Source organism: Scylla paramamosain, chromosome 9 (assembly GCF_035594125.1).
Source record: "Scylla paramamosain isolate STU-SP2022 chromosome 9, ASM3559412v1, whole genome shotgun sequence".
Lineage (NCBI taxonomy): Eukaryota > Metazoa > Arthropoda > Malacostraca > Decapoda > Portunidae > Scylla > Scylla paramamosain.
Window position 1 is genome coordinate 7,247,501 of NC_087159.1, and position 26,500 is coordinate 7,274,000.

At 41.0% G+C, this 26,500-nt stretch overlaps 2 protein-coding genes across 9 annotated transcripts in view; both read left to right on the forward strand.

The window, feature by feature from the left end:
- The window catches only part of LOC135103490 (transcriptional enhancer factor TEF-1-like), a 126,299-nt gene extending 111,312 nt beyond the window's left edge, over positions 1–14,987 (forward strand). For 5 of the 8 annotated variants that reach the window (XM_064009848.1, XM_064009849.1, XM_064009852.1 and 2 more), the window contains 9 exons: positions 3,987–4,114; positions 5,209–5,220; positions 7,644–7,682; positions 8,122–8,288; positions 8,669–8,864; positions 9,494–9,559; positions 10,286–10,452; positions 11,135–11,369; positions 11,732–14,987. In XM_064009848.1, coding sequence (XP_063865918.1) covers positions 3,987–4,114; positions 5,209–5,220; positions 7,644–7,682; positions 8,122–8,288; positions 8,669–8,864; positions 9,494–9,559; positions 10,286–10,452; positions 11,135–11,369; positions 11,732–11,845 — 1,124 coding nt within the window. In that variant the 3' untranslated portion in view covers positions 11,846–14,987. The remainder of the gene's footprint in view (positions 1–3,986; positions 4,115–5,208; positions 5,221–7,643; positions 7,683–8,121; positions 8,289–8,668; positions 8,865–9,493; positions 9,560–10,285; positions 10,453–11,134; positions 11,370–11,731) is intronic. The other 3 variants (XM_064009846.1, XM_064009851.1, XM_064009847.1) reach the window with 3 other exon arrangements.
- Positions 14,988–17,279: 2,292 nt separating this feature from the next.
- On the forward strand, positions 17,280–26,483 carry LOC135103496 (N6-adenosine-methyltransferase catalytic subunit-like). The gene is made up of 11 exons (XM_064009870.1): positions 17,280–17,568; positions 18,454–18,640; positions 19,177–19,304; positions 20,051–20,178; positions 20,690–20,816; positions 23,425–23,602; positions 23,692–23,885; positions 24,482–24,626; positions 25,064–25,211; positions 25,584–25,759; positions 25,969–26,483. The coding sequence occupies exons 1-11, from the start codon at positions 17,394–17,396 to the stop codon at positions 26,075–26,077; spliced, it is 1,695 nt and encodes a 564-aa protein (XP_063865940.1). The 5' UTR covers positions 17,280–17,393; the 3' UTR covers positions 26,078–26,483.
- The last annotated feature ends 17 nt before the right edge of the window (positions 26,484–26,500 follow it).

Here is a 26,500-nt window from a genome sequence, read left to right on the forward strand (position 1 = left end):
TTCCCCCTTTTTTTTTTTACACGAGATTTAGTTTTTAATAAGTTACTAAACGCCTCAATTAACGACGCTGTTATGTTTGTTTTGTAGTGAAGACCTCCCTTGATTTACCACTATTCATCTCCGTCACATCTTTCCCCCTCGTCAGCGTTGTTGTAGAACTTAGAAGAGTCTTTACAGTCTATTCCTCTTTCCTCTTGATTTCCCTTCTTCACTCCTCTCTCGCCTCTCTTTACCTCACCCTCACACTGATCACCTCCCTTTCCTTTGAATTAGATTGATACGAAGCTGATCTATTTTATATCTTTTGTTCCTCTTCCGTCCCTTTCCTTTCCGTCTTCCGTCCCCTCTCCCTTCTCTCTCTCTCGCTCTTACTCACCATCTTGCGAGCGCCCGTTTTCTCCCTCCCTCGTCAGTAATCCAATTGTCTTCTTGTGTCACACTGATAATGTTTTTAAGCTGCTCTGTTTTCTGCCTATTCTGCTTCTCTTCCTCTCCCGCGTCGCGCCTCACTTCCTCCTCGCCTCTTTGTTTCTCCTCCTTGCGTCTCCGTTCGTTCAACCGCGTAGGAAGGAGAAAAGAAAGGCGAAGGGTGAACGAGAGAGGAAGCACAAAATAAAGAAGAAAGAAAGATATTAGAAGTAAAAGAGGAAAGAATATGGGAGAAAGGAAGGAAGGAAGGAGATAAGAATGGCGAAGGATAAACGAGGGAAGACATCCTGAGAGAAATAAAGGAAGAAAGTAAAAGTAAAGGAGGAAAGATTATGGGAGGGAGGAAGGAAGAAGGCGAAGGATGAACGAGAGAGGAAACACACACACAAAAAAAAAACAACGAAAGAAGGTAGAAAAGAGGGATGAATATGGGAAGAAAGAAGGAGGAAAAAGACGAAGAATGAGTGAGAGAAAACACAAAATGAGAGAAGTAAAACAGGGATGTGTGGAGAGAGAGAGAGAGAGAGAGAGAGAGAGAGAGAGAGAGAGAGAGAGAGAGAGAGAGAGTGTGTCATACTAACTCTCATGCCCCACCTGTTGCGCTCACCTGTCTGCTGCCTTCCATTCCCTCTCGTTGTCTCTCCTCTCTTCATCGTTAGACTTAGGACAGTATTCTGAAACACTTCTGCGTCCCACCTCCACTACACTCAAAAAGCTCTAATTGAAGTTACACGGATTATTAAGGCTATTTTTATGGTTCTAGTGAGAGATTAACAATATTTCTACATTATTAACAGGAGAACTAGGCTAAGCATCTCTGTGGCCTTTGAAAATAGTCATGGTAAGAGAGCAAAGTGTTTCAGAGTAAGGTCCCTAATCAACGTACTTGAAGATTCACTCACTGCGACACCACAAAGTATTCTTTCCCTCCACTCCGTATAGCTCCTTGTTTTATTTTTTTTTTTTTTCCAGCCTCACCTTTTCCCCTTTTCCTCTCATTAATCCTTTCCTTCCTTATTGTCAAACCTAAACATCGTCGGAAAACCCCACACTACTACACTACACCGTCTTATTTTGTGTTTACAGCTCTATTCCGTATTCTCTCTCATTCACCCCCGCACACTTTCATTTCCTCCGTCTCGTTAATCCTTTCCTTCCTCATTTTCAAACCTAAACAGCATCGGAAAGTCCTATACTACTACGCCACATCGTCGTATTTTGCCTCTATAGCTCTATTCCGCATTCCCTCTCCGTTTCATTTTGCCATATACATTTTCGTTCTCTCTTTCTCTAATCCTTCCTTTCCTTGGACCCGCACTTAACACCGCTGCGTCTTCCTTTGTCCATATGTTTCCTACAGTTGTGCTTCTCGCTCCCCTGTCAGTCTCATTCACGTCTTATAAGTCCCTAAACCCAGTCACCGCAGCACACTTGAATGCACAAACACCCCCCTTCACAAACCCTCCCTTTCAGCTCCGTTTTCCTTTTTCCTCTCAGCAAGCTTCAGCACACTCGAATGCACAAACACATCCTATCACAAATCTCTCTCTCTCTCTCTCTCTCTCTCTCTCTCTCTCTCTCTCTCTCTCCTCTCTCTCTCTCTCTCTCTCTCTCTCCCCATTTGTTGGCCGCTCCAGTAACACAGTAATGGTGTTTTAAATGCGCCTAGTTGCAGTACTTGGTGTGTGGCGTGTGGCGTGTGGGAGTCCTTGGCGATGCCCCGAGGCCAAGGCAACATCGCTCTTGAGATTAAACAAAGCGTCCTATCTCGTCCACCTTCGGATCTGCCTTAAACTGCGCCCTCCCCCCCCCCCCCCCCCCCCGCCCTCTCTCTCTCTCTCTCTCTCTCTCTCTCTCTCTCTCTCTCTCTCCTCTCTCTCTCCTCTCTCTCTCTCTCTCTCTCTCTCTCTCTCTCTCGTCACGATGTTATTCCCAGCACGTGAAGAGCAAAGAGGAGGAGGAGAAGGAACCCGGCGGTGTGTTTGTCATGCGTGCCAGAACCATTTCCCATTATGTTTCTCGTGAATGGAAAAATGCTGGAGTCACGTTCAGTTGCCAGATGAAATTGCACGCACGATTATAGCTTCCCCCCACCCAACCACCACTCTGTTGCACACTTGCCTCTCTTTGTCTACGACCTCCGCTGCTTAGGATCTAGGCGAGCTGAACCTGATTCCAACCTCACCCTTTCATGCCTGTCTGACCCAACCTGACATGCGCTGATCTCTCGACCCCCGCGCGGTCACCTCTTAGCGGTCACCTCTGTAATGAGCCTGCTGGGATCATTAAGGTCGTCTTTGTGTTCCCTGACCGCAGGAAACCAACTTTACTGCTGGGTGTACAGTGTGCCACGTATATAAAGCAAGGATTGCCACACCTTACTGCTTCTCCCTACTTTTCCCCCCGGCCACTTGATCTGGTTTTCAAAGACTGGAGCGCCCACAATCACTCCTTATTTTGTTTCCTCTCGTGGTTTAGTTTAGCTTAGTAGTGACGTGTGTATTTTTTTTTCTGTCTTTCCTTTGTAGACGAAGTGACACGGAGAAGAACTATGAGTTTTTTTCTCTCTTTTTTTCGAGCGTGTGCGTTTCTGCGGGCTTCTAAAAGTGCTAATGTGGCAACGTTGTGCTGCATCTGAACCGTATGATAATGAGTGATTTAGACTAATTATCTTTTGCAGCTGGCCGGGAATGCTACTGGCTTCTCGCTTGCTGCTGCTGCTGCTGCTGTGTGTGTGTGTGTGTGTGTGTGTGTGTGTGTGTGTGTCCAAGGGTTGTTAATTTTCCGCCAGCTTTGCGAACGTTACTCTCCGTGTGATTGTATTCAAAGTTTTCCATAATTGTGTTCGCATCCGGTGGTGGTGGTGGTGGTGGTGGTTTTGATGTGACAATGTTACTTCTCACGATGACATGACTGGGGACAAAGGGCAGTAAAGAAGGGGTTTGTTAGGGCACGGGAAGGGGGATGGGGAATGTGTTGAATTCAATATCTTGGAAGCTTTTGCTTTGTTCTTGATGATGATGGTAGTGATAATGATGGTGATGTTGGTAAAGATGATAATGATGATGATAATGGGGTTGGTAATGATGATAATTATGGTGACAATGATAATGATGGTGATAGATTGTACTGAGATGAGGGAAAAACTCAATTATTATTTAATTGTTGTTATTGTTGTTGTTTGGAATCGCAATATATTGCAAGTTTAAAAGTCTACCAAAAAAAAGTTATAAATTCATGTACTTGAATATGAGTTTTTTTTTTTTTTTTTAACATGTGTGATGAGTGTTGTGGCAGAGGACAGGTATGATGACAAGTATGATAACTGAAGTAAACTTACCTTAGAGTAACACAAATTGATGTATGGCTCTTATTGTTGTCTAGGTCAGAGTGAAGTGACTGTAAGGGAGAACATAGCACATCATTACACCTCCCAGTCATTTGAATCAGATATCCTTTTCTTAACATGTAATAATAATGTTCTAGCAGTTCATTATAGGAGTTTTGATTTTTTGATCTATGGACAGCAGTGTAATGTGAGCTCTCCTTGCCCACAGGCCGCAATGAGTTGATTGCTCGGTACATCAAATTACGGACAGGCAAGACGAGGACTCGTAAGCAGGTGTCATCCCACATCCAGGTGTTGGCTCGACGCAAGCTAAGGGAGATTCAGGCCAAGCTGAAGGTGAGTGGCTCCCTCCTTTACATTGTGAGTGGCAGCAAGATTAAGTTGATACAAGAACAGGTTGGTGTGCCAGGGACCTGACATGACCCAGCCCGCCATGTCAGGTGGTGTAACGTTTCGATGGAATGAGTGCATTTACTTGGCCAGGCCCAAGTTGGTCCCAAAAGATGCTGGTGTTTGTGTGCCATATGTCGTGGTGGTCATTTACGAACAGTGGCTGTAGAAAGTAACAGCTTCTAATTGGTGTGTGTCGTGGAGGGTTTCTTACCTGCTTGTTTTGCTCACTATAAACACTGAGGCTGATGTATTGATGTGCAGATAATAGCACATCCCTTATGGTAGATATTGGAAAGAGGCAAAGAGTCAGAGAGGAAGGTAATGATGAACAAGACAAAAGCATATCCGTGATGGTCATGAACACACCCTGGGTATGACTAATCAGACACACCTCACTTCACTGCCAAGACACATGAATGCTACTCACATTTTCCTCAACACATTATCCCTGTTCCCTGGAAGTCCTACTCTCACATCATCTGGTGACTGGAGGCTTATCGTTGTCAATGGTGGGCTTAAGCATCACCTTGGAAAGTGACAGGTATTCTTCATATCATCTCATGTCCTCACAGGGAGCATTCACAGTGTTTGTTCTAGTGTATATTTGCCTTCTGGAATTTTCATCTATAACCAGATGTGCCTCACGTCATGTATATATATTGCTATTATTTATTTTTTTCTAATCATCCATCATCCTCTATTTCCTTCTCAAAAAAAAAAAAGTGTGTGGAGTGTGCCAGATGGGAGGGCAAGTGGGGAGGATGTGTGTGTCACGCTGGTGGTACAGAAATCACTATAAGTTGTCCTACACTCTGCTCTTCTGTTCAGTGTAACCTTTTTTGTAGCAATGCACCTTTTTCGTTTTGGTTTTGAAACAAAACTGTGGTGAAGTGTACATATATAGTCAAAAAAAACATCTCTTGTTGTGATTTAAGTGAAAAGTTTGCTGGAACACATGAAAAAAGTGTAGAGAGTAATTTAGGCTGAACAACCTTCACAGCTGATCACCTGACAAGTGGTAATTCTTTTTCTTGCAGGATGTACCCGGGGTAAGCCAGGCTGGGGTGTCGAGCCTTTGCTTTGTGCCTCAGCTGGTGGTGTGTGTGTGTGTGTGTGTGTGTGTGTGTGTGTGTGTGTGTGTGTGTGTGTGTGTGTGTGTGTGTGTGTGTGTGTGTGTGTGTGCTTATGAGTGTGTGTGTGTGTGTGTGTGTGTGTATGTGTGTGTGTGTGTCTTTGTTTTTGTGTGTGCTTCCTTCTTGTTTATCTTTCATCACCTCTCTTACTTTCACTCCCACACACAAAAAGAAAATATTATCTGAGCTTCACTGCACCTCTGTTTCACTCTTCCAAGTTTGTTTGCCACATTGACCAGCACCCACACTCTCTCTCTCTCTCTCTCTCTCTCTCTCTCTCTCTCTCTCTCTCTCTCTCTCTCTCTCTCTCTCTCTCTCTCTCTCTCTCTCTCTCTCTCTCTCTCTCTCTCTCTCTCTCTCTCTCTCTCTCTCTCTCTCTCTCTCTCTCTCTCTCTCTCTCTCTCTCTCTCTCTCTCTCTCTCTCTCTCTCTCTCTCTCTCTCTCTGGATGTCATTCTTTGGATAGTTGAACTCTGAAGAAGCAGCATTGCATTAGTGTACAGAATGGCACTTTGATGTCTAGCATTAACACACAAAATTACCACAGTCCTGCCTGGGAAGGAAAAGAAAAACTTTAACACACACACACGCAGGATCCTCCCTCACAATGTTCTCATTTCTTCACCACGGTGTATTTAGGTCTCATTCACTGTGTTATACTTCACCACGCTGCATGACAAAGGGCAAGGCTGTTATGGGATAATTGTCAATATTCCTCCCTCATCCTGTCTTGGCTGTAGTGTGACTCTGGTAGTCATTCATTATGTGTCACCAGTACGTATAGAAACAATGCATCCTTCCACTGTATGACACACAGACACATACCAGAAAGGGGTTCTGCTGCACCAGCACATTTCTTCCTCTCTAGGGATTGCACACCTCTAAAATTTAATGTGTACATTGATTTGTAGATGGTTACAGATAATTTGCCAAAAGGAAATTTAGGAGTTATATCACTATCATCCAATAATAGGATCAACAGAATACACATTTGAGTAAAGAAAAATCCAAGCACTTCAAGGCATCATGTTATTTATCATAGAGTGTTTCTATTTGTCTTGCATTCAGAAAAATCCATTTTGAACTATTTCACTACTACAAAAATATGGAAACAGTCATTTCAAAGTTTAGTCCCAAGTTCAGATAAACCCATGTCTGAAAACTGTTGAATCATGAGGGAGTAAGCACAACACCCTGAGGTGGTTTGGACACACGGGAAGAATGGCAAAGAAATGATGAAGGGAATACTGCATGTCCTGACAAAGGGAGTGTAGTACATATATGAGAATGGTGGATGAGGGGTGTGCAAAAGGAAGTCTTTTAGTGAAATGGGAAAACAGTATATTACAATATGTAAGAGAAAGTGAGGAGAGTGAGAGGATAAGATCATGCATGCAAAGAAAGAATGCCAGGACAGTAGTAAATGAAGACTTCTTTGCCATGAGCCATTCCCCATGAGGAAATTCTTAGGAACAGTCATCAAATATAGATTGAAGAATGGATGTTCATCAATGAGGATTATGAGTTATGGTAATGATAGTGACAACCTTCCCTTCTTGTCACACTGCCTGGCACAAGTCATTGCATAGGTCGTTACTCAGGTTGTAGAAAATAACATGTTGCAGGAAGGATATTATGTTTCTGACATGCATAAACATGATTTTTTATATTATACACTAGGCATCATAAAAAGGCAAGATTTTTTATCAGGACAAATGAGGCACAAATAAGCACTGTGACCCAACCTTTGACTCTCTTAACAAATATGAGAGGGCCACTTGATAAGTTTATGACCATTGCTGGTAATCTTAATATTTATGTATTCTCTGAGCTTATTTTTAATTTATATTAATTTTGCATCATTTGAATGATATATTATTTATATGCAGTACATATGATAAAGGTGATCATTAAGAAACATCTCAAAATAAAGAGCATCCAAACATGTAAGCCTCATTGGTGGTGTGTGTTGAGCAGCCCATGTGTGGCAGTCTGAACCTGTCTGCTGTGATCAGTAACCCCGCAACATTAATGACTCAGAGCGGCTCACTCTTTGCTTACCTCACCTCCACTAAAACCAGCCTCACTGTTGCAATCTGGTTCACTTTATTTTGAGATGATCATATTATAACCTTATAAGGAATTAGGTTATGGTTGTTCAACTGTTGATTGGAAACTTGGTGTTCAACAGTCATTTGAGAAATTATAGTGACTGATGATGCAACCATTGGCTTCAGTTTATGCCATGTAATATTTAACCTTTAGAGTTGGTAACCTGACTCAGATGTTGCAGCCAGTGTTGTTCCATGTCCATGCACTCACCTGTTTGTCCTGTTGTAGGGTTGCACCTCCGACGACAATGGCGGAATGTTGCGTCTGGCAAGTATATAGATTTACTTTTTGTTCTCAAATCAAGCAACTCAGTCAATAGTTGCTCATTATTTATGAATATTATCTCTGCTAGGAATCAGGATTTGATTAGCAAGCTGAAATTCAAGCTAAATGGCACAGTTATCATTTGATGATCACACTCTCAATAGAAAAGCTCAAATTACTGTTGACAAAAGATTTACAGTTATTCCAGAAAAAAAGAAGACTGATAAACATGTAGGTAGTGAAAGCTATTCTTATTTTTGCCATACTACATTTGCCATTGAACTTTGCATATGGATGGATTGAGTTTAATGAGATATTTCAAAGCTAAACATTTTAGTAATCATGATGGGGTTATTAATCTTTAATGACACTCAAGTAACAAAACATTGTCAGTCTGTTAGGTGTCACCCTCCTCTATGCCTGACACTTCCTTCTCCTACAGGATTCAGCCACCAAAGAAAAGGCCCTGCACACCATGTCCTCCATGTCTTCAGCCCAGATTGTCTCAGCTACAGCCATACACAACAAGCCCCTTGGCCTGCCTCCTCCTGCTGTCTCCTACCCAAGCCCCTTCTGGCAGGGTGGGCCACAGGCAAGCACCAGCATGGAGTAAGTGTCAGTTCATTGTACCAGATGCAGTTCACAAGTATATAGCATAGTTTATGGCACCAAGTTTTCTGCAAAGAGAGAGAGAGAGAGAGAGAGAGAGAGAGAGAGAGAGAGAGAGAGAGAGAGAGAGAGAGAGAGAGAGAGAGAGAGAGAGAGAGAGAGAGAGAGAGAGAGAATTAACTGATAACTTCTTGAAAATTAATCCTTTCCAGTCCTATGAATTTCCATACTAAAATATACTCAGTCTTGAGTAGCCAAATTTTGGAATTATAAGTATCTCTGGTATATATCTGGTATAAGTAATCTTACTTAGGGCTTATAGCTTAATGCTTGAAAGCATCATGAGTACTTCTCCTAACACAAGCTACTCTTTTTTTCAGTGTCAAGCCATTTGCCCAGTCCCCATTCACGGGTGGAGAGACTAAGCCATCTGTTGGGGTCATGGGCGGGCTGCTTCAGACAGCTGCTGCCCCCTCGGTCACAGTACCCCCCTGGGAGGGCCGCTCCATTGCCACACAGAAGCTGCGGCTGGTGGAATTCAGCGCCTTCATGGAGTCCCAAAGAGACCCAGACACAGTGAGTTCCTGATTGCTGTACTTGGGTTTTGATCCTTCTTGATGAGATACCAGACACTCATGTGACTGCTTGTTTGTAGTGGCAACTGTTCTTATGGAGCTCCACTTTTTAGAGTTCTGAGTTAGTTTTCAGTAAGTTATGCAAGTGGTTCCTTTTAAATGTTACTTTTAAGTACAGTTTATCATTTTGTGTTCTGTCCTGATTGTCATCAGTAATTTGAAGATGATGTGTAATATTTTTTGGTACCAAATCATCTCACCTTGTTCTCCTTTTGTTAGGGATACAATACTGCTGAATATTCACATATAAACCAAACTTGTAACTAGTCTTTGGAAATTTGTCTTTACACGTGGCAGTTAGAAAAAAAGCCCTTTCATGGTACATCCCTCTTTGCAGCAGGTGATCAAGCAGTGAGTGGCAAGGAAATGCAGACCTTCTTTGCCAAGTCTGTGCTTTATTGTGTCATTTAATTAGATAACTCTCCATAGATGTATAAATTTCATTTTGAGGAATCATTTTCTCATTGGCAGATTCTGAGCATTTGTTCATGATTATCTGTTATGAATCAGTTTTACTTAAATGATCCAGAATTATTTACATGTATGTGTTTTTTTTTTTTTTTTCTCTTCCAGTATCAGAAGCATCTGTTTGTTCACATAGGAGGGCCAACCACTTATGCAGATCCAATATTAGAGGTGAGTGGACAAGCTTATTGTGGGATAAATATAAAAGTCTTGAAGAGTTTTTTTTTTTTTTTTTTTTTTTTTTTTTTTTTTTGTGTGTGTGTGTGTGTGTGTGTGTGTGTGTGTGTGTTCATGCTTTTGTGTTTTCAGTTCTAGCAATAGACATCGTTTCTTGAGATGTTGTTTCTTAGTCCAGTGAGGTTCCTTTCCAGTGAAGGCTGAAGTGATTCAGCTTGACATCTCCAAGAATAGGTGTTTCAATAGAAAAGCAGTTGGTTTGCTGACTCTGCAAGTTATCTTGGGGTAAACCACTGGAAGATTGGTCAGACCTAGTTGTAGAAACATAAGAAAGGAAACAGATAATTAATAAGAAATATATATGAAAGTGTGTGTGTGTGTGTGTGTGTGTGTGTGTGTGTGTGTGTGTGTGTGTGTGTGTGTGTGTGTGTGTTTATGTATGAATTTGAATAAATTGTATACATACTGTATGTGCACTGATATACATTTATTATAAAAATTCTTCATAGTTACAAGATATATATCTATATAAAATTAGTAAAAGAATGTAAAATTTGTATTAACACATTTGCAAATCTAAAATAATATTATAATATAATATGATTATGCATAATCTCTTTCTTCATAATCTCTTAATTCCATGAAATTCAATGTTTTTATGTATTTTTCATCTACATGACTTTGGACAAGATTTGCTAACAAACATTTTACATTTTTCAGGCAGTAGATATCAGGCAGATCTATGACAAGTTCCCTGAGAAGAAGGGTGGTCTGAAAGAACTCTATGACAAGGGACCTCAGAATGCCTTCTTCCTTGTCAAGTTCTGGGCTGACTTGAATGTCAATATCCAGGATGAGGCTGGCACATTTTATGGAGTTACTAGCCAGTAAGTCACTGTGATTTTTTCTGTTTTCTACACTGCTTATATATATATATATATATATATATATATATATATATATATATATATATATATATATATATATATATATATATATATATATATATATATATATATATATATATATATATATATATATCCTCTCTCTCTCTCTCTCTCTCTCTCTCTCTCTCTCTCTCTCTCTCTCTCTCTCTCTCTCTCTCTCTCTCTCTCTCTCTCTCTCTCTCTCTCTCTCTCTCTCTCTCTCTCTCTCTCTCTCTCTCTCTCTAAGAAGTGAAGTATGAATCCATTGTGTCCTGTCCACCTCTTTGAAGGGAGATATCAGCCTGATGTACAGATACACATATAACTGTGCAAGTGAGCATAATGATAAATCCTGAAATACAACCAACACCCTGCCATGTTTAATTTTTTTTTCTAATTTGAACCTTAGAAATAAATAAAAACTTTAAAACTTGAAAATGTCTGCAAATGTTTGCAATAAATTTTGTGTGTAATTAATTTAATGTAACAAATCAGCTTTCTTGTGAGAAAAAATACCTCAAGAAAATGTCTGAAGGATATATGAAATACTAATATGTTACACTGTACTACAAAATATTTTATGATAATTTTCCAAAGTCTTGTACTATATACTATGATTGTAAAATTTCCTTTTCCCACTTAGGTATGAGAGCCCTGAGAACATGACCATCACCTGCTCCACCAAGGTGTGCTCCTTTGGCAAGCAGGTGGTAGAAAAGGTGGAGACAGAATATGCCCGCTTTGAGAATGGTCGGTTTGTGTACAGGATCCATCGCTCACCCATGTGTGAATACATGATCAACTTCATCCACAAGCTAAAGCACCTGCCAGAGAAATACATGATGAACAGTGTGCTAGAGAACTTCACTATCCTGCAGGTAAGTCTTTCATGTCCCCATGATGAGAAGATCACCTTCTCACCATGAACACATCATTCACCACACTTCTAGCCCCAAGGCCAGCTTGTACTACCACTAATCTTTGCACTTCTTACACATAACTTATCATACAAGGCTACTGCAATACTCTTTAAAAGTTTCTAAGATCCCAGGTTTCACAATTAAACAGAATACGTCTCATTAATAAATTATGTGATTTTGCCTTTTCTAGAACAAAGGTAAAATCAAATTACTGTATATAATGTAGCATTATATGATTGTGTTGTACTACATTTAGCTGTATTATGGTTTTATTCATGATTCTTATGCACACGAATTTCATTGTTTACTTCCTCCCTCAGGTGGTGACCAACCGAGACACACAGGAGACACTGCTGTGCGTGGCCTATGTGTTTGAAGTGTCCACGTCGGAACACGGGGCGCAACACCACATCTACCGCTTGGTCAAGGACTAACACCACGCCCCAGGGCAGCTCCTCTTCGCTTCTTGCCAGGAGCTGAGCTGGCTTCTTGTATAGCATCACGTTCTGCAGTGGGAAGACATGCCTTGTGAGGGACAATAGCTTTGTAGCTCACCAGTCACAGTGCCGACCCAACCCGACCTAACCTGACCTCCTCTTGCCCTTCCACACCAGTGACACCAGGAAGAGACGGTGGTTCCCACCAGTGTGTGGCAGGAGGGAGTTTGTTACTCACACGGTTGTACTGGAAAGTCTGGCAGCTCACTCTCCTTCAGCTGGCATCCTCCAGAGGTGGAGCTGCCCACCACTGCACCGAATGGTAGCATAAGACACTCCCCACAGTGCAAACATGATACTCAAGCCCTGCAGGTGTCTTCGAGTGACCCAGCAACACGTAGAGGCTCAGTATTGGTCACCGATGCAACATGCAGAGTTCCTGTGGTCTGATATTCAGACTTACGGCTCTGAACGACCACTGCTGCTGCCCTCATTGGCAGTGTTCCACCAGCGGCAAGGGTGTGGGGTGGCAGTGGTGGTTGAGCATAATAGCATGTACAGACAGGGAAGGCAGCTGGTGTGTGTGGGAGGAGTGGGCGGGTGTGGCCTGTCGTGTGCCAAGTGACGGATGCTTGGAGGCAACGTGGTGCCGTGCTGCCGCTGCACCAGCCAGGTCACCAACATGCAAATACCATGCAATGCCTACTGTACTTAACCAAAAAATAAACACCAGCATTCTCAAACCACATGATGCATATGATGTGACTACCCAAATATGAATAAAGTGATTGAATATTTTTGTAATTTATACTTGAGAAAATTAAATCTGTTTGCAAGTCCATGGTGAGGCATCCTTATGACAGTGTCTTTCACATCTCTATCATTGTATTATACACTGTTTCTCTCCACTTGTACAAACTATCATTGAAGGCTGTTTTGCCAAAATAAGCAGCTTCTAACGATCATTCTACACATATCGCTTCTTGTTTAATTTCTTTTATTTTATTTTAATATCTTTCTTTCTGTCTCCTGTAGTTTAGGTTTGTCAGTGTTTTTAAGAACTGTTGCTAGTGTAGCAGATGCAGGAGGGCCCCATGCTGTCCCCTTCCCCAGCGTGCGTCCCTCCTGCCCCACACATATACCGGTAGATTATTATAATTATTATTATTTCATTTCTTTGCAAGTTGTTGATGTTGTTAGGGAATTTTTTGTGATCTCAGATGTTCTTATCCAAAGGCTTTAAAAGTCAGGAGGTGAAGTTATGAATGGTAATAGTTGTGTTCCACTTCATTGTGTTGCTGTTTTAGTGCCAAGACAGACGTGGGGAGTCCTGAAGCAAGACATTTTCCTGCAGCACAGCATCACCAGCGTGCTGTGGCTTTCATTAATTTTTTATACAAGTAAGCAAAGATTGCCATATTAAATGATAATTTATGCTAATTCATGCCAAGGCTTTTTCACCTAATGCTGATTTATGAGAATTTTTTTGGGTCGATAGCACACAAAGTGCCTTCATTGTTTAGCCATTCTATTCCCTACTGTCTGAGGAAGGTTACAGCTGAAGCATTTCTGTTCAATAGTTTGATAGAATGAGTCAACAGATCAAGGAGGCCCAGGTGGTGGTTGCTGGCATGTGATGAGACCTGAGACACCACCACCCAGCTAACACAAGTCCTCAGAGTGGGAAGGAAAGGCAGATTGATTATCCCAGCAACTACCTCTCTTGTCCACCAGCCCTAACCACATCCTTCAAGTCCTCCCTGGCCAGTGCAAGGCCCAGCATCCTCAGGCCACCACTGGCTGCTGTCCTGTTACACAGCTGCAAACTTTTCATGAGATCTAAAGGTGCTGTTGTTTATGTTCATTTATGTTTTCAGTATGTTTATTTTTTATCTATTTATTGCTGTCAAGCTTTGGAAGTGTTTTTATTGAGTAGTACAGTGGTGCAAGTTTTTATTTTTTGACTTAGATTTTCAAGACACCAATCTTAGCATCCCAAGGCCAATATGAGAAAGTATTATCAGTCTTGTGTAGCCTGTATTCAGGAAGTGTGACTGTCCTTTGTGTGTGGTGGACTGAGACACTCTGGGTGAGAGTCAAAGCAACAGGCTGAGGCCCCAAACTTATATCAGAGGCTATAATATCAGAGGCTCCTAGTGTGGCATTTTGTGGTGTATTAAAGGCTCATGTTTGAAACACTCAGTATTATTAACTAAATGAATGGTTCAGAGCCTTGGATATTCCTTCCTTGTGACAAAACGTGTATGTGTGCATAGAACGTGACGTGAGGTCATGTTTACTTGTCATAATAATCCAGTGTCATCAAAAGCTAGCAATCAGAAGACATGCATTATTTTTAGTGGTTTTCTCAGTTCCATGATGTGTTTATTAAGCCTGTGTGTGGTAACAACCATCTTATCTGGCTGGTGACCAGCCCTGACTTGAGCAGCTGTTCAAAATACAGGATAAGTGAGCCTCATACTGCTGTGATAAAGGAACACAGGATAGTATCCACTCTGAGTGTAGATTGCTGTTACTGCGTGCCACAAGGAGGTTATCATACTGTAAATGCATTGCAGAATTTTATCAGTAATTATCATACCAAGGATGCAAACAGAGACAAAAAATATATATATGCTAAGCATGTTATTCAAGTCATGCACTTCTAATTTCTTCCCTGCGGTGGAGGCAGCCTTCCCCGGGACAAAGGTGGAGTGTGGCTGTCCGCCCGTGGTGGCTGCAGACACATGCTAGGCCGCCACTTAGCTGGGTTGAGTCTGAGTCGCAGGGTTATTGACAATGTTGATATTGTAGATATAGAGCAAAATATGATATATTATAAAGAAACAAAATAGATGTTTTGAAAAATAGGCTGTATGTTGTGGAGCATATTGTTTTATGAATTTAGATTATATGAAATAAGATCCCTGATAAGTATTTGAATTGGTATTTGACTCAGACTTAACTCAGTTAAGTCTTGGTCTAAAACTTGTCACAGAATCTGACTTTGTTGTAAAGTGTGTTTCTTGACCATTTTATGAGTTTTCAGAGTTATTGGCCGAAACAAAGGTTTACCACCGTGGTAGACTGGATAAAATACCATTTTGTACAGTTGTATAAAATAGACATTTTTACGTGATTTTTTACTTTTCCTTATCCAGCTGGGTTGACCTCAAAGTGTCTTGACTCTTGACCTCGAGGATGCTGAAGGCCCAGGGATGGGGCTTGATGTGCTTTCCTCCTTTATTACACTGAGGTGGTAGAGGCTAAAACATATAGAATATGGAGAGAGAGAGAGAGAGAGAGTTAAGAAGGATGTAAAAAGGATGAATGAAGTATGTAGTGCTATGTTAGGAACATGCTTGAGAATGACAGATGACAGTACATAGTATGAGTGGATGAATGTACTTTTGAATGATGACTTCCTTGCAGAGATGGATTGTCCTAAGTATTTTTAATCATATTGGAGGAATTAATGGAATGTTTCAATGCAGAGTGAAATTAATTAAAAAAGAATATTGTATAAGGGAGTAGTGCTGCTCACTGCATATCAGGTGCTGGGAAGATGGAATACAGGAGCAGGAGAGAAGAGAAGATGTGTGATGAAGATTCGGATAGCAGGTATGAATGGAGTGAGAAATGAGGAAATGTGGAGAGTAGTCTTGTAGGAGAGTTACTTGTTCAAGGAAAGCAGGGAGTGGTGTGATGATTTGAACATGAAGAGAGAATAGAAGACAGACAATTGATGAAGATAACTGAATGTGAGGCAAGAAGTTTGAGCTTACATAGGTAAGAAGAGTGCAGTCAAAAGGATCATCCAAAATCATGAGAAGTATTGCAAGACCTTGAAAGAGTTCGGATCATAAGCAGGGGGAAAATACAGAAGCAGGCAGGGAGTTTCAGAGTTTATCAGTAAAAGGGATGAAAGACTTAGGTAGAATACCAGTCAACTCTTGCATTAAGACTAATTCTCAACCAGGGGCAAATTTACCCCTTGAAAAAAATTACATGGCGCAGGGTAAATAACTGATATACCTGATAATTGAATAATAAATCAATCACATTTAATTTTGGAGAGAGAGAGAGATAGAGAGAGAGAGAGATGCTAAGAATGCGTGATGGCTTTATATATATATATATATATATATATATATATATATATATATATATATAGAGAGAGAGAGAGAGAGAGAGAGAGAGAGAGAGAGAGAGAGAGAGAGAGAGAGAGAGAGAGAGAGAGAGAGAGAGAGAGAGAGAGAGAGATATAAATCAAGCCGAAATGGTTAATGATGAAGGAAAGGTTAAAATCCCCTGAATTGGACAAAAGAGGAATGAGAGAAAGTGAAAACTCTGGTGCAACGAGGCTGCGGGAGGAGTGAGGCATGCAATTAACAAAATACAGCACCCTAAGATGAAATTGCTATAGAAAGTCTGGCAGTAGGTGAGGTAGAGTGTATGAGAGATTAGTGCAAGATGATCTTCACTAGAATATGAGGAAATAATTTTAGAGGAGTGTGAAAGAAGGATTAAAAAAAAATGTAACAGGCAAGGATAAGTAAATTAAATTAAGAGAATGTATACGTATGAGTAGGTATGACATGGTACGTGCAACCTTCAGTGAAATGTGAGAGGAGAATGCGCGCAAGAAAGAGGAGAATGACAGAGAGTATTAGAACATAGTGCAAAGATGGGAATAAATGAATTATTCTGTCTAGTCAGTCCTTCGTGGAGGTTCTTGGAAACATGAATCATAGTTGGATAGATGGATGAATAGATCAGATGGGGAAAGCGGGGGCGTGCATGAATCTTTTGATGTGGGGAAAGACGTGTCAAATGTCAGAAAGAAAAATAAGAAGACTTGAATGAGGAAGCCTGAAGGTTGGAATTAAAGGTCGTAATGAACTGCACAAAAATGGAGGCGAGAGGATGATTGCCAGGATGACTAGTAGATTACTGAAAAAAAAAAAAAAAAAAAAAAAATCTTTATATATATATATATATATATATATATATATATATATATATATATATATATATATATATATATATATATATATATATATATATATATATATATATATATATATATATATATATATATATATATATTGCAAAATAGAAGATATGAAAAAAATATCTGAAAAACACTATACATCAATTTTCCTAGTGAAGTGAAGATTTTCTGTGATGTATGAAATGAAATAAATGTGTGAGCTGAAGCCCAAGCTTGAGAGTGGAATCATGGCGAAAAGTAGGCACATGGAATCTCAGAGTAAGCTCTAGTTTCAGATTGTAAAATGCACTGAATAGTATGTGTACAATTCTCAATAAAAGCCGTAACGGATGAAGACATATATTAAATTACTTCATATAGAAAGCAAGAAAAAATAACCCTGATATGAATGACTGACTTCAACAGCGGCTTCACTATGGCGTCAGTGTAACCCAAGGCTGCCCGTCTAGTCTCAGTATCTATACCTGAAAGTTTGTTTACGTCGGGCGTTTCATAGTGCTTCTGTGTTGCTGTGTCCGTGGTGTCAACAAGATGGGGGATGAGACGTGGGCCAATATCCAGAGGGTCAAGAGCAACAGAGAAAGATTCAGGGAGAAGATAAAAAAACGGCGAGCGGAGAGGGAAACTCTGCTGAGCTCCGTGGTGGGCGGCGGAGGTAGCCCTAACCCCATCCTGCCTCCCACCACCCCGCCCCCACCCCCGCCTGGTGAGTGCTGGGGAGTGGATGCTGCCTGAACATGGGAGGGATGGTACTGAAGTAATATTAGTGTTTTCATCCGAGGGTTAGGTTTAAAGTCATTATGTTCATTAATTTAACTGCAAAACCCTTAATTGTGTAGATCATGAGTTGAAAACACCATAGTTTGGGCTCAGAAATAAATAGAATTAATGTGCAGAATAGCTGCTTCTGACCAATTTGTCATAACAGTAACAGAAACTGCATGCGTGTCACTGCCCCCAGAATTTTTTGCATTATTCTAAATGTGTATGATACGCATTGAGCATAGTAGGTGCAATTATTGTTGTCCTTGGCCAGAAACCCTTTGTACATGTATAAGATTTAAAAAAAATAATAGTACAATACTTAAATTTTTCTTTATCACCCTCAAGTGCTCAGCAAGTTTGGAGATAGGCTGGGAAAATACAGTTTCACGGTAGAAGAAAGGAAACATCATCTAGCTTAACATTAGTTTTAGGGATGAGGAAGGATAGTAGTTATTCCCTATCTCTACTGTCTGTCTCTTGCCCACATGACAGAAAAGAGGATTTCAAAACTATAAATAACTAAGCTCTTCACCTCCTAAGATGTGGCAAGCCCCTCCCCTCCTCATGGATACCCTCCATGCATTTCAATACTAATTTTAAATAAATGAAGGCACTCTTTTTAGGGTCACACTAAGCACTTATGCATAACATACCATGCCTTGCCTCCATCTTTTGCTGCTGAGAGACTAACAGTATGGTTTCAGATACAAGGTTTTAAAAAATAATTGGTAAATCTTTAGTAGACACTGGAGATGGGTTGGCTGAAGCAGTAGCATTATGGGAGTAGCCATACCATGTACTATAGATGAATGATTGATCTGTACAGCCACTGCCTCCAATGGGAGTGAAGACTGGAGTCTGGAGTGTGCCTTGCTGGAGTGCCTCAATGGGGCAGTGCCTCCTGTGCCTGCTGCTCACCTCACCCTCACCCTTACCAACAAACTAGGCAAGAATATTGAAGCAAAGGACATTGACAACCTCCTACAAAAATTTGCTTACAAGGAGCTCATAAGGTGAGTGACCACACTTTTTTCCCCTGTTGCATGGATAGTGTATAAGGAGGAATAATTTGTAATTTTTAGACTTATTTCTCCACTTGTTTTTACTAATATTTTATCTGTTTATCTAGCCTCTCTCTCTCTCTCTCTCTCTCTCTCTCTCTCTCTCTCTCTCTCTCTCTCTCTCTCTCTCTCTCTCTCTCTCTCTCTCTCTCTCTCTCTCTCTCTCTCTCTCTCTCTCTCTCTCTCTCTCTCTCTCTCTCACACGGATGCCCAAGGGCAGAAGAATCTCTACCCCTCCTTATCCAAACATTCCCTTGCTTGTTCAAACACTTAGCTTTTACTGACACCACTTTTACACATATACTCCTTCACCAGTTCTGTCTGTGGCCTTCCTCTCATATTGGTACTTTGAACTTTACTCTTCATCCACTCAGTATTGCTATACCCTCTCAGTTTGTTGATGGTAAACATATTTAATCACCAGTCAAGCAATCATAAAGCCTTTTCATAACTTTGTTGTGCAGCTGAAAAATTATATTTGCGTGCAGCATAACCCAAGATGGAGGGGAGGGCCACACCACTATCACTGTGACGGCAGTGCAGCACAGCAGAGTGACGGCTGTCCTAGGTGCAGAACACAAGGAGAAGAGGCCCCACAGTGTGTCTTCCCAACAAGGTAACTCCTGCCATGCATTACCCCTATGTGGAGCTGCTTTGAACAGCACACTGAATGTAATGGTGGAATATTAATCACTCAAACTGTTCCATTTAACAGACTAAATATTATGAAAAAAGTGTTTCATAATTGGTCATCAAAATCAGAATTGCCAAACATTGCATGCCTTCTTTGTTTATTTTTTCCTCCAGCTGTCAGTAATAAGTGGAAGCCTAAGAATTGAGTGAAAGCATTTGAGAAACATGAAATTATAAATAAAGGATAAAGACTTAAGAGCATTATGGATAAGCTTGGTACAACACACAACTGATAATGTACACAGGTGGAGACTGGTGATAATGTTGTTACTGGAGCTGAGCTTTCTACACATTGTCAATAAAAGCTCTGGTCAATACTATCTATCAATGTACCTTTTCTGAACTTAGTTTTGTTTTGAGGAAGATCTTTTCTAACCATGGGATGGCTAACTTATGTTGAATTTGAAACTTAGTTCCTTTTATTGTAGATTACATTTGATATTTTTGGATTTTTTTCATTATGAAATAAATTGAAAACTTGAGCAATTAATTGTTTTACATATATTTCTTTGTTAATAAGTGTCCTGTATGGAGCCTGGGTAGAGTTGAGAAAAATTGCACATTTTGGTACAAAGTTTGGGCAAGAGAAATACCAATTTTGGGTACTTTTAAATTTTCTTTAGTGTCTCCTTAATAAACCTTTTGATTCTTGATAAATTCCTTCCCCAGAAGAGAACCCCCCTGCAGGGAACAGTGCCAGCACCTCAGAGGAGCCGCCCTCTAAGCTGCCACGCCAGACAAAGAAAGTGACAAATGACAAGGAGAAGAGGAAAGATAGACAAGAAGATGATGTTATGGTATTGTCTTATTGTAGAACCTGAAGCTTTTTGTTATCTTGAAGACAATAACTGGTGAATGATTGAGTTAGAAAACCATTAGACAGATGACTGATCAATGAGTAATTGTGTTCGGCTTTTTGTGAACAAAATGTATGTAATACATGTAGGACAGGTATGTAAACACACACACACACACACACACACACACACACACACACACACACACACACACACACACACACACACACACACACACACACACACACACACACACACACACACACACACACACACACACACATGGATGCACACAGACACAAAAACGTCATTAGCATTCTATTATTAACATGGCAGAATCATGCTGTCTCAGAGTATAGGCTGTGGCTTTTAGATATTGTTGTAGTTTGTAGTCTCATATTGCATACTCTAAACTAGAATTATATGGCAATGATAGTACATATATTGTTACTGCAGAAATTGCTTTGTGTTGAACTTGAATTCCCAAGTCACACAATCCTACTTTTCCCAGAGCCTGCTGTCAGCCCAGAGCATTCGGGAACGTGAGACCAAGAAGGTTGGAGAGGAGATCATGGAACTGTTAAGTAAACCAACAGCCAAGGAACAGAGTATTGCCCAGCGCTTCAGGTCCCAAGGAGGCAAGTGGCACAGGGTGTATGAAGTGAGCTTGGTGATAATATTAGAGATATTGGTGCAACACCCTACTTGTATTCCTGACCATCTTGGAGATACGCCCAACATTCTTGACCTTTTCCTGACCTCTAATCCTTCTGCTTATGCTGTCACCTTTTCTTCTCCGTTGGGCTCCTCCGATCACAATCTCATATCTTCATCTTGTCCTATCACTCCAATCCCTCCTCAGGATCCCCCTAAGCGAAGGTGCCTCTGGCGTTTTGCCTCTGCTAGTTGGGGGGACCTGAGGAGGTATTTTGCTGATTTTCCTTGGAATGACTACTGCTTCCGTGTCAGAGACCCGTCTTTGTGTGCTGAGCGCATAACAGGGGTGATAGTGTCTGGCATGGAGGCATACATTCCTCACTCTTTTTCTCGTCCTAAACCTTCTAAATCTTGGTTTAACATAGCTTGTTCTCGTGCTATACATGATAGAGAGGTGGCCCACAAAAGGTACTTAAGCCTTCCATCACCAGAATCTCATGCACTTTATATTTCTGCCCGGAACCATGCCAAGTCTGTTCTCCAACTAGCCAAAAACTCCTTCATTAACAGAAAATGTCAAAACCTTTCAAGATCTAACTCCCCTCGTGACTTCTGGCATCTAGCCAAAAATATCTCCAATAACTTTGCTTCTTCTTCTTTCCCTCCTCTACTTCAACCAGATGGCACCACTGCTATCACATCTATTTCTAAAGCTGAACTCTTTGCTCAAACCTTTGCTAAAAACTCTACCTTGGATGATTCTGGGCTTGTTCCTCCCTCTCCTCCACCCTCTGACTACTTCATGCCACCTATTAAAATTCTTTGCAATGATGTTTTCCATGCCTTCGCTGGCCTAAACCCTCGGAAGGCTTATGGACCTGATGGGGTCCCTCCTATTGTTCTCCGAAATTGTGCCTCCGTGCTTGCACCTTGCCTAGTCAAACTCTTTCAGCTCTGTCTGTCAACATCTACCTTTCCTTCTTGCTGGAAGTTTGCCTACATTCGACCTGTTCCTAAAAAGGGTGACCGTTCTAATCCCTCAAACTACCGTCCTATTGCTTTAATTTCCTGCCTATCTAAAATTTTTTAATCTATCCTCAACAGGAAGATTCTTAAACATCTATCACTTCACAACCTTCTATCTGATCGCCAGTATGGGCTCCGTCAAGGCCGCTCTGCTGGTGATCTGGCTTTCCTTACTGAGTCTTGGTCATCCTCTTTTAGAGATTTTGGTGAAACTTTTGCTGTTGCCTTGGACATATCAAAAGCTTTTGATAGAGTCTGGCACAAAGCTTTGATTTCCAAACTACCCTCCTACGGTTTCTATCCTTCTCTCTGTAACTTCATCTCTAGTTTCCTTTCTGACCGTTCTATTGCTGCTGTGGTAGACGGTCACTGTTCTTCTACTAAATCTATTAACAGTGGTGTTCCTCAGGGTTCTGTCCTGTCACCCACTCTCTTCTTATTATTCATTAATGATCTTCTAAACCAAACTTCTTGTCCTATCCACTCCTACGCTGATGATACCACCCTGCACTTTTCCACGTCTTTTCATAGACGTCCAACCCTTCAGGAGGTAAACATATCATGCAGGGAAGCCACAGAACGCCTGACTTCTGATCTTTCTAAAATTTCTGATTGGGGCAGAGCAAACTTGGTATTGTTCAATGCCTCAAAAACTCAATTCCTCCATCTATCAACTCGACACAACCTTCCAGACAACTATCCCCTCTTCTTCAATGACACTCAACTGTCCCCCTCTTCTACACTGAACATCCTCGGTCTGTCCTTTACTTATAATCTGAACTGGAAACTTCACATCTCATCTCTAGCTAAAACAGCTTCTATGAAGTTAGGTGTTCTGAGACATCTCCGCCAGTTTTTCTCATGCCCCCAGCTGCTAACTCTGTACAAGGGCCTTATCTGTCCATGTATGGAGTATGCTTCACATGTCTGGGGGGGTTCCACTCATACTGCTCTTCTAGACAGGGTGGAATCAAAAGCTTTTTGTCTCATCAACTCCTCTCCTCTAACTGACTGTCTTCAGCCTCTCTCTCACCGCCGCAATGTTGCATATCTAGCTGTCTTCTACCGCTATTTTCATGCTAACTGCTCTTCTGATCTTGCTAACTGCATGCCTCCCCTCCTTCCGCGGCCTCACTGCACAAGACTTTCTTCTTTCTCTCACCCCTATTCTGTCCACCTCTCTAACGCAAGAGTTAACCAGTATTCTCAATCATTCATCCCTTTCTCTGGTAAACTCTGGAACTCCCTGCTTGCTTCTGTATTTCCACCTTCCTGTGACTTGAATTCCTTCAAGAGGGAGGTTTCAAGACACTTATTCATCAATTTTTGACCACTGCTTTGACCCTTTTATGGGACTGGCATTTCAGTGGGAATTTTTTTTATTAGATTTTTGTTGCCCTTGGCCAGTGCCTTTCCTACATAAAAAAAAAGAAAAAGATAAGATCAAATGCTATGTGCCTTGGTCACCTCAAGAAAGTTCACAAGGACATACTTCATAAAGAAGGCACCTGTATACAAAAGAGTGTGAATTATTGATTTAGTAAATGCCTGGTGGTGTTGCAGGGGCCAAGGTGCAGGAATTCTGTCCACACGGCACTAAGGAGGAGTGTGAGCGGGCGACAAAGAAGGGAGGGTTACAGTGTGGCCGCCTTCACTTCCGCAAGATCATCCAGAAACATACAGATGAGTCACTTGGTGACTGTTCCTTCCTCAACACCTGTTTCCACATGGACACCTGCAGGTCAGCTTCACTATCTTCCCTTTGCTAGACTTGTGTTCTGCTGTCATCTTTAAAGTGGTTCATGTCATCTCCCATTCTTCATTTCTCAGGTATGTCCATTATGAAGTTGATTACACGGGAGTAAGTGAGCAACAGCAACAGCAGCAGCAGCAGCAGCAACAGCAGGAGCAGCCATCCTCCCTGATGGCACCGCTGGAACGCCCCCGGCAGGATGAACGTACCATTCTCTTTCCCCCACAGTGGATCCAGTGTGACCTCAGGTTCCTTGACATGTCCATATTAGGTACTATGATAAAGGTGTTGTCTGTTGGCTTGGCTTGAATGTGGCAGTACTTGAGGGTGTGAGGCAATGCCTGTGTATGTGATTATGAATTTGTATGTTTGTATGTTGATACATTTCTTGGCTATTCCTCTTTACAAGATTCAAAAAGTATCTCATCTTAGGCTGAGGGAAAAATGTGGTTTACCTTTAGAATTCTAACAGTAATGTTCTTCAAAATGTGCTCCATGTGACTCCACACTCACAACCCTTCAGTCTTCCCTCTGCTGGAAGGATTTCTGGAAGTCCTTTTCTAAAATGTCTATCAGATACTTTGTCATATTCTATATGATGCCTTCCCAGCTCTCTAATTAGGACTCTTAGCAGCATCTTCATCTTAGGAAACAGTCAGTGGTGAAATAGTCATCTTTACATCCAATCAGTCTGTGTTGCTAACCTCCAAGCATAGCAGTGTGATCTTCATAGTGGTCTTCATGGAAACTGTATTCATACCAGACTGATAATGCCAGCTAGGTAGATGTTTGTGTTTCATGTAGTGTGAAACATGTGGATGATTTAGCTGTATGTAGCCCTTACTGCAGACATCTCATCATCCACAGGAAAGTTTGCAGTGATCATGGCTGATCCACCATGGGATATCCATATGGAACTTCCTTATGGCACCATGTCTGATGATGAGATGAGGCAGCTCAACATTCCCATCATGCAGGATGAGGGACTCATCTTCCTGTGGGTGACTGGCAGGTTAGTGCAGCTTGGTATTTCTGCCTCCATGAGCAGAGGCAGTGGCTGCAGACTGTCATGGGTGTAAAGATGGCAAAGATTACACACTTATGTACATAATTTCCTTATGTATGTGTTCACAGTTATATTCTATTTTCTCTCATCCTTAATTTCCTTCTGGTATTGCCTTTCACCCTCCTTAAATTTTTGTCTTGGTTATCTTCCATAGTCTTCATTGGCAAGATCTTTTGATGCCTTTTATAAGCACATAATGAGTAGCTTGTGATTCTGAGCCTTTGCGTAGCTTTGGAGTATTGGCAGTCTTTATTTATACTTCTGGATTTAAATAAAGAATAGTTCTCCTGAATGCATGTTTCTAAAGTTGTGGTAATCTGTCAGACATCTCTTGACAAACACTATGCTCCTTGCAGGTGGTGGTGACATGTGGTGTGTTTCAGGGCAATGGAGCTGGGACGGGAGTGCCTCAAGTTGTGGGGTTATGAGCGGGTGGACGAGATCATCTGGGTCAAGACCAACCAGCTGCAGAGGATCATCCGCACTGGCAGGACAGGTCACTGGCTCAATCATGGCAAGGAACATTGCCTGGTAAGGCATACATCCTTGCTGTAATGTTGTACCTTTCAGAAGTTGGTGAAACTTAATGATGACAGGATTATTTGTGTTTTTCTTTTCTTTTTTATAATAAAAAACTACATCATATGACAAAGAAAAGAAGTCTGTATACAGAGAAAATGGCTTCATATACAGTATTCAGTCAAAACAGTCTGTACAGTGAGCCAAGACTTTCACCAACCAAGAAATATTATCATTGAGTAAATGAATGGTGAAAATTGATGGCAGGCAACATGCGAAACTATTATGACTCCCATAATGCTAACTATATTTTCTGTGTAGGGTTTTAAAATCAACTAAATAGTGCTGACAATAAATGTAGCCTTTTTTTATTTTATTTTTCAGGTTGGCATGAAGGGCAATCCAAAGATAAACCGTGGTCTGGATGGAGATGTAATCGTAGCTGAGGTTCGTGCCACCAGCCACAAACCTGATGAAATCTACGGCATCATTGAGCGCTTGTCTCCTGGCACACGCAAGCTGGAACTCTTTGGCCGTCCTCACAACGTCCAGCCAAACTGGTAAAGATAGAGGCACAGTTAAATTTCCATAGTTTATGACATAATGCAGCATTTTCTTTTTTCTTAAACAAGTCCCAAACAAATGGTGTGATGCATAATGATGATGAGTCATTCATATCATTTCAAAGCTTCATGTCTTACTCCTTCCTGTCTACCTGAAAGACTAATGAGCAGCCTGATGTTAATGTTTAAACTTTCTCTGCTGTCAGGGTGACTCTTGGCAACCAGCTGGAAGGCGTCAACCTACTTGAGGAAGACCTGGTGAAGGCTTTCAAAGAACGGTATCCTGATGGTATCTGCCGCAAACCCTCTCCTTAGGCTGGTGGCAGAATTATTAAATTGTGAATGACTTTATTAATTAATTGATATTGTATATCAGTGAGAGGGAAAAAAACACCATTTTACTCACTATAGATCTTGTGCTTACTCAAGAGCAGAATTTTGTGTTTTAAAGTTGTTTTAGTTGTGCATTAGATTTTTTCAGATCTGGAGAATTAATTTCTTTTACTGCAATTAAGATCATCCATCATTTGTCATTATTGACAGCTGAGTCACTTACATACTCAGTTTTCCATTAATAATGGTATTAATTTCAGTTTATACATTGAAAGAGCTATGTATGTTTATGAAATAATTATATACTTTTTATTACAAACCAAATTATTTTATAGATGTAGAATTATTGTTGACATAATATCCTTGAAGATAAATCATTTAAATTTTTCTCTTTGTACTTTGAAA

Bases quoted from the DNA above. Each gene is read 5' to 3' on its own strand.
- LOC135103496 (XM_064009870.1), top strand. From the start codon at position 17,394: ATGGGGGATGAGACGTGGGCCAATATCCAGAGGGTCAAGAGCAACAGA. The intron at 20,817-23,424 runs GCAAGTGGCACA...GTGGTGTTGCAG, and splicing joins GCGCTTCAGGTCCCAAGGAG to GGGCCAAGGTGCAGGAATTC. The intron at 23,886-24,481 runs GTACTATGATAA...CATCATCCACAG, and splicing joins CCTTGACATGTCCATATTAG to GAAAGTTTGCAGTGATCATG.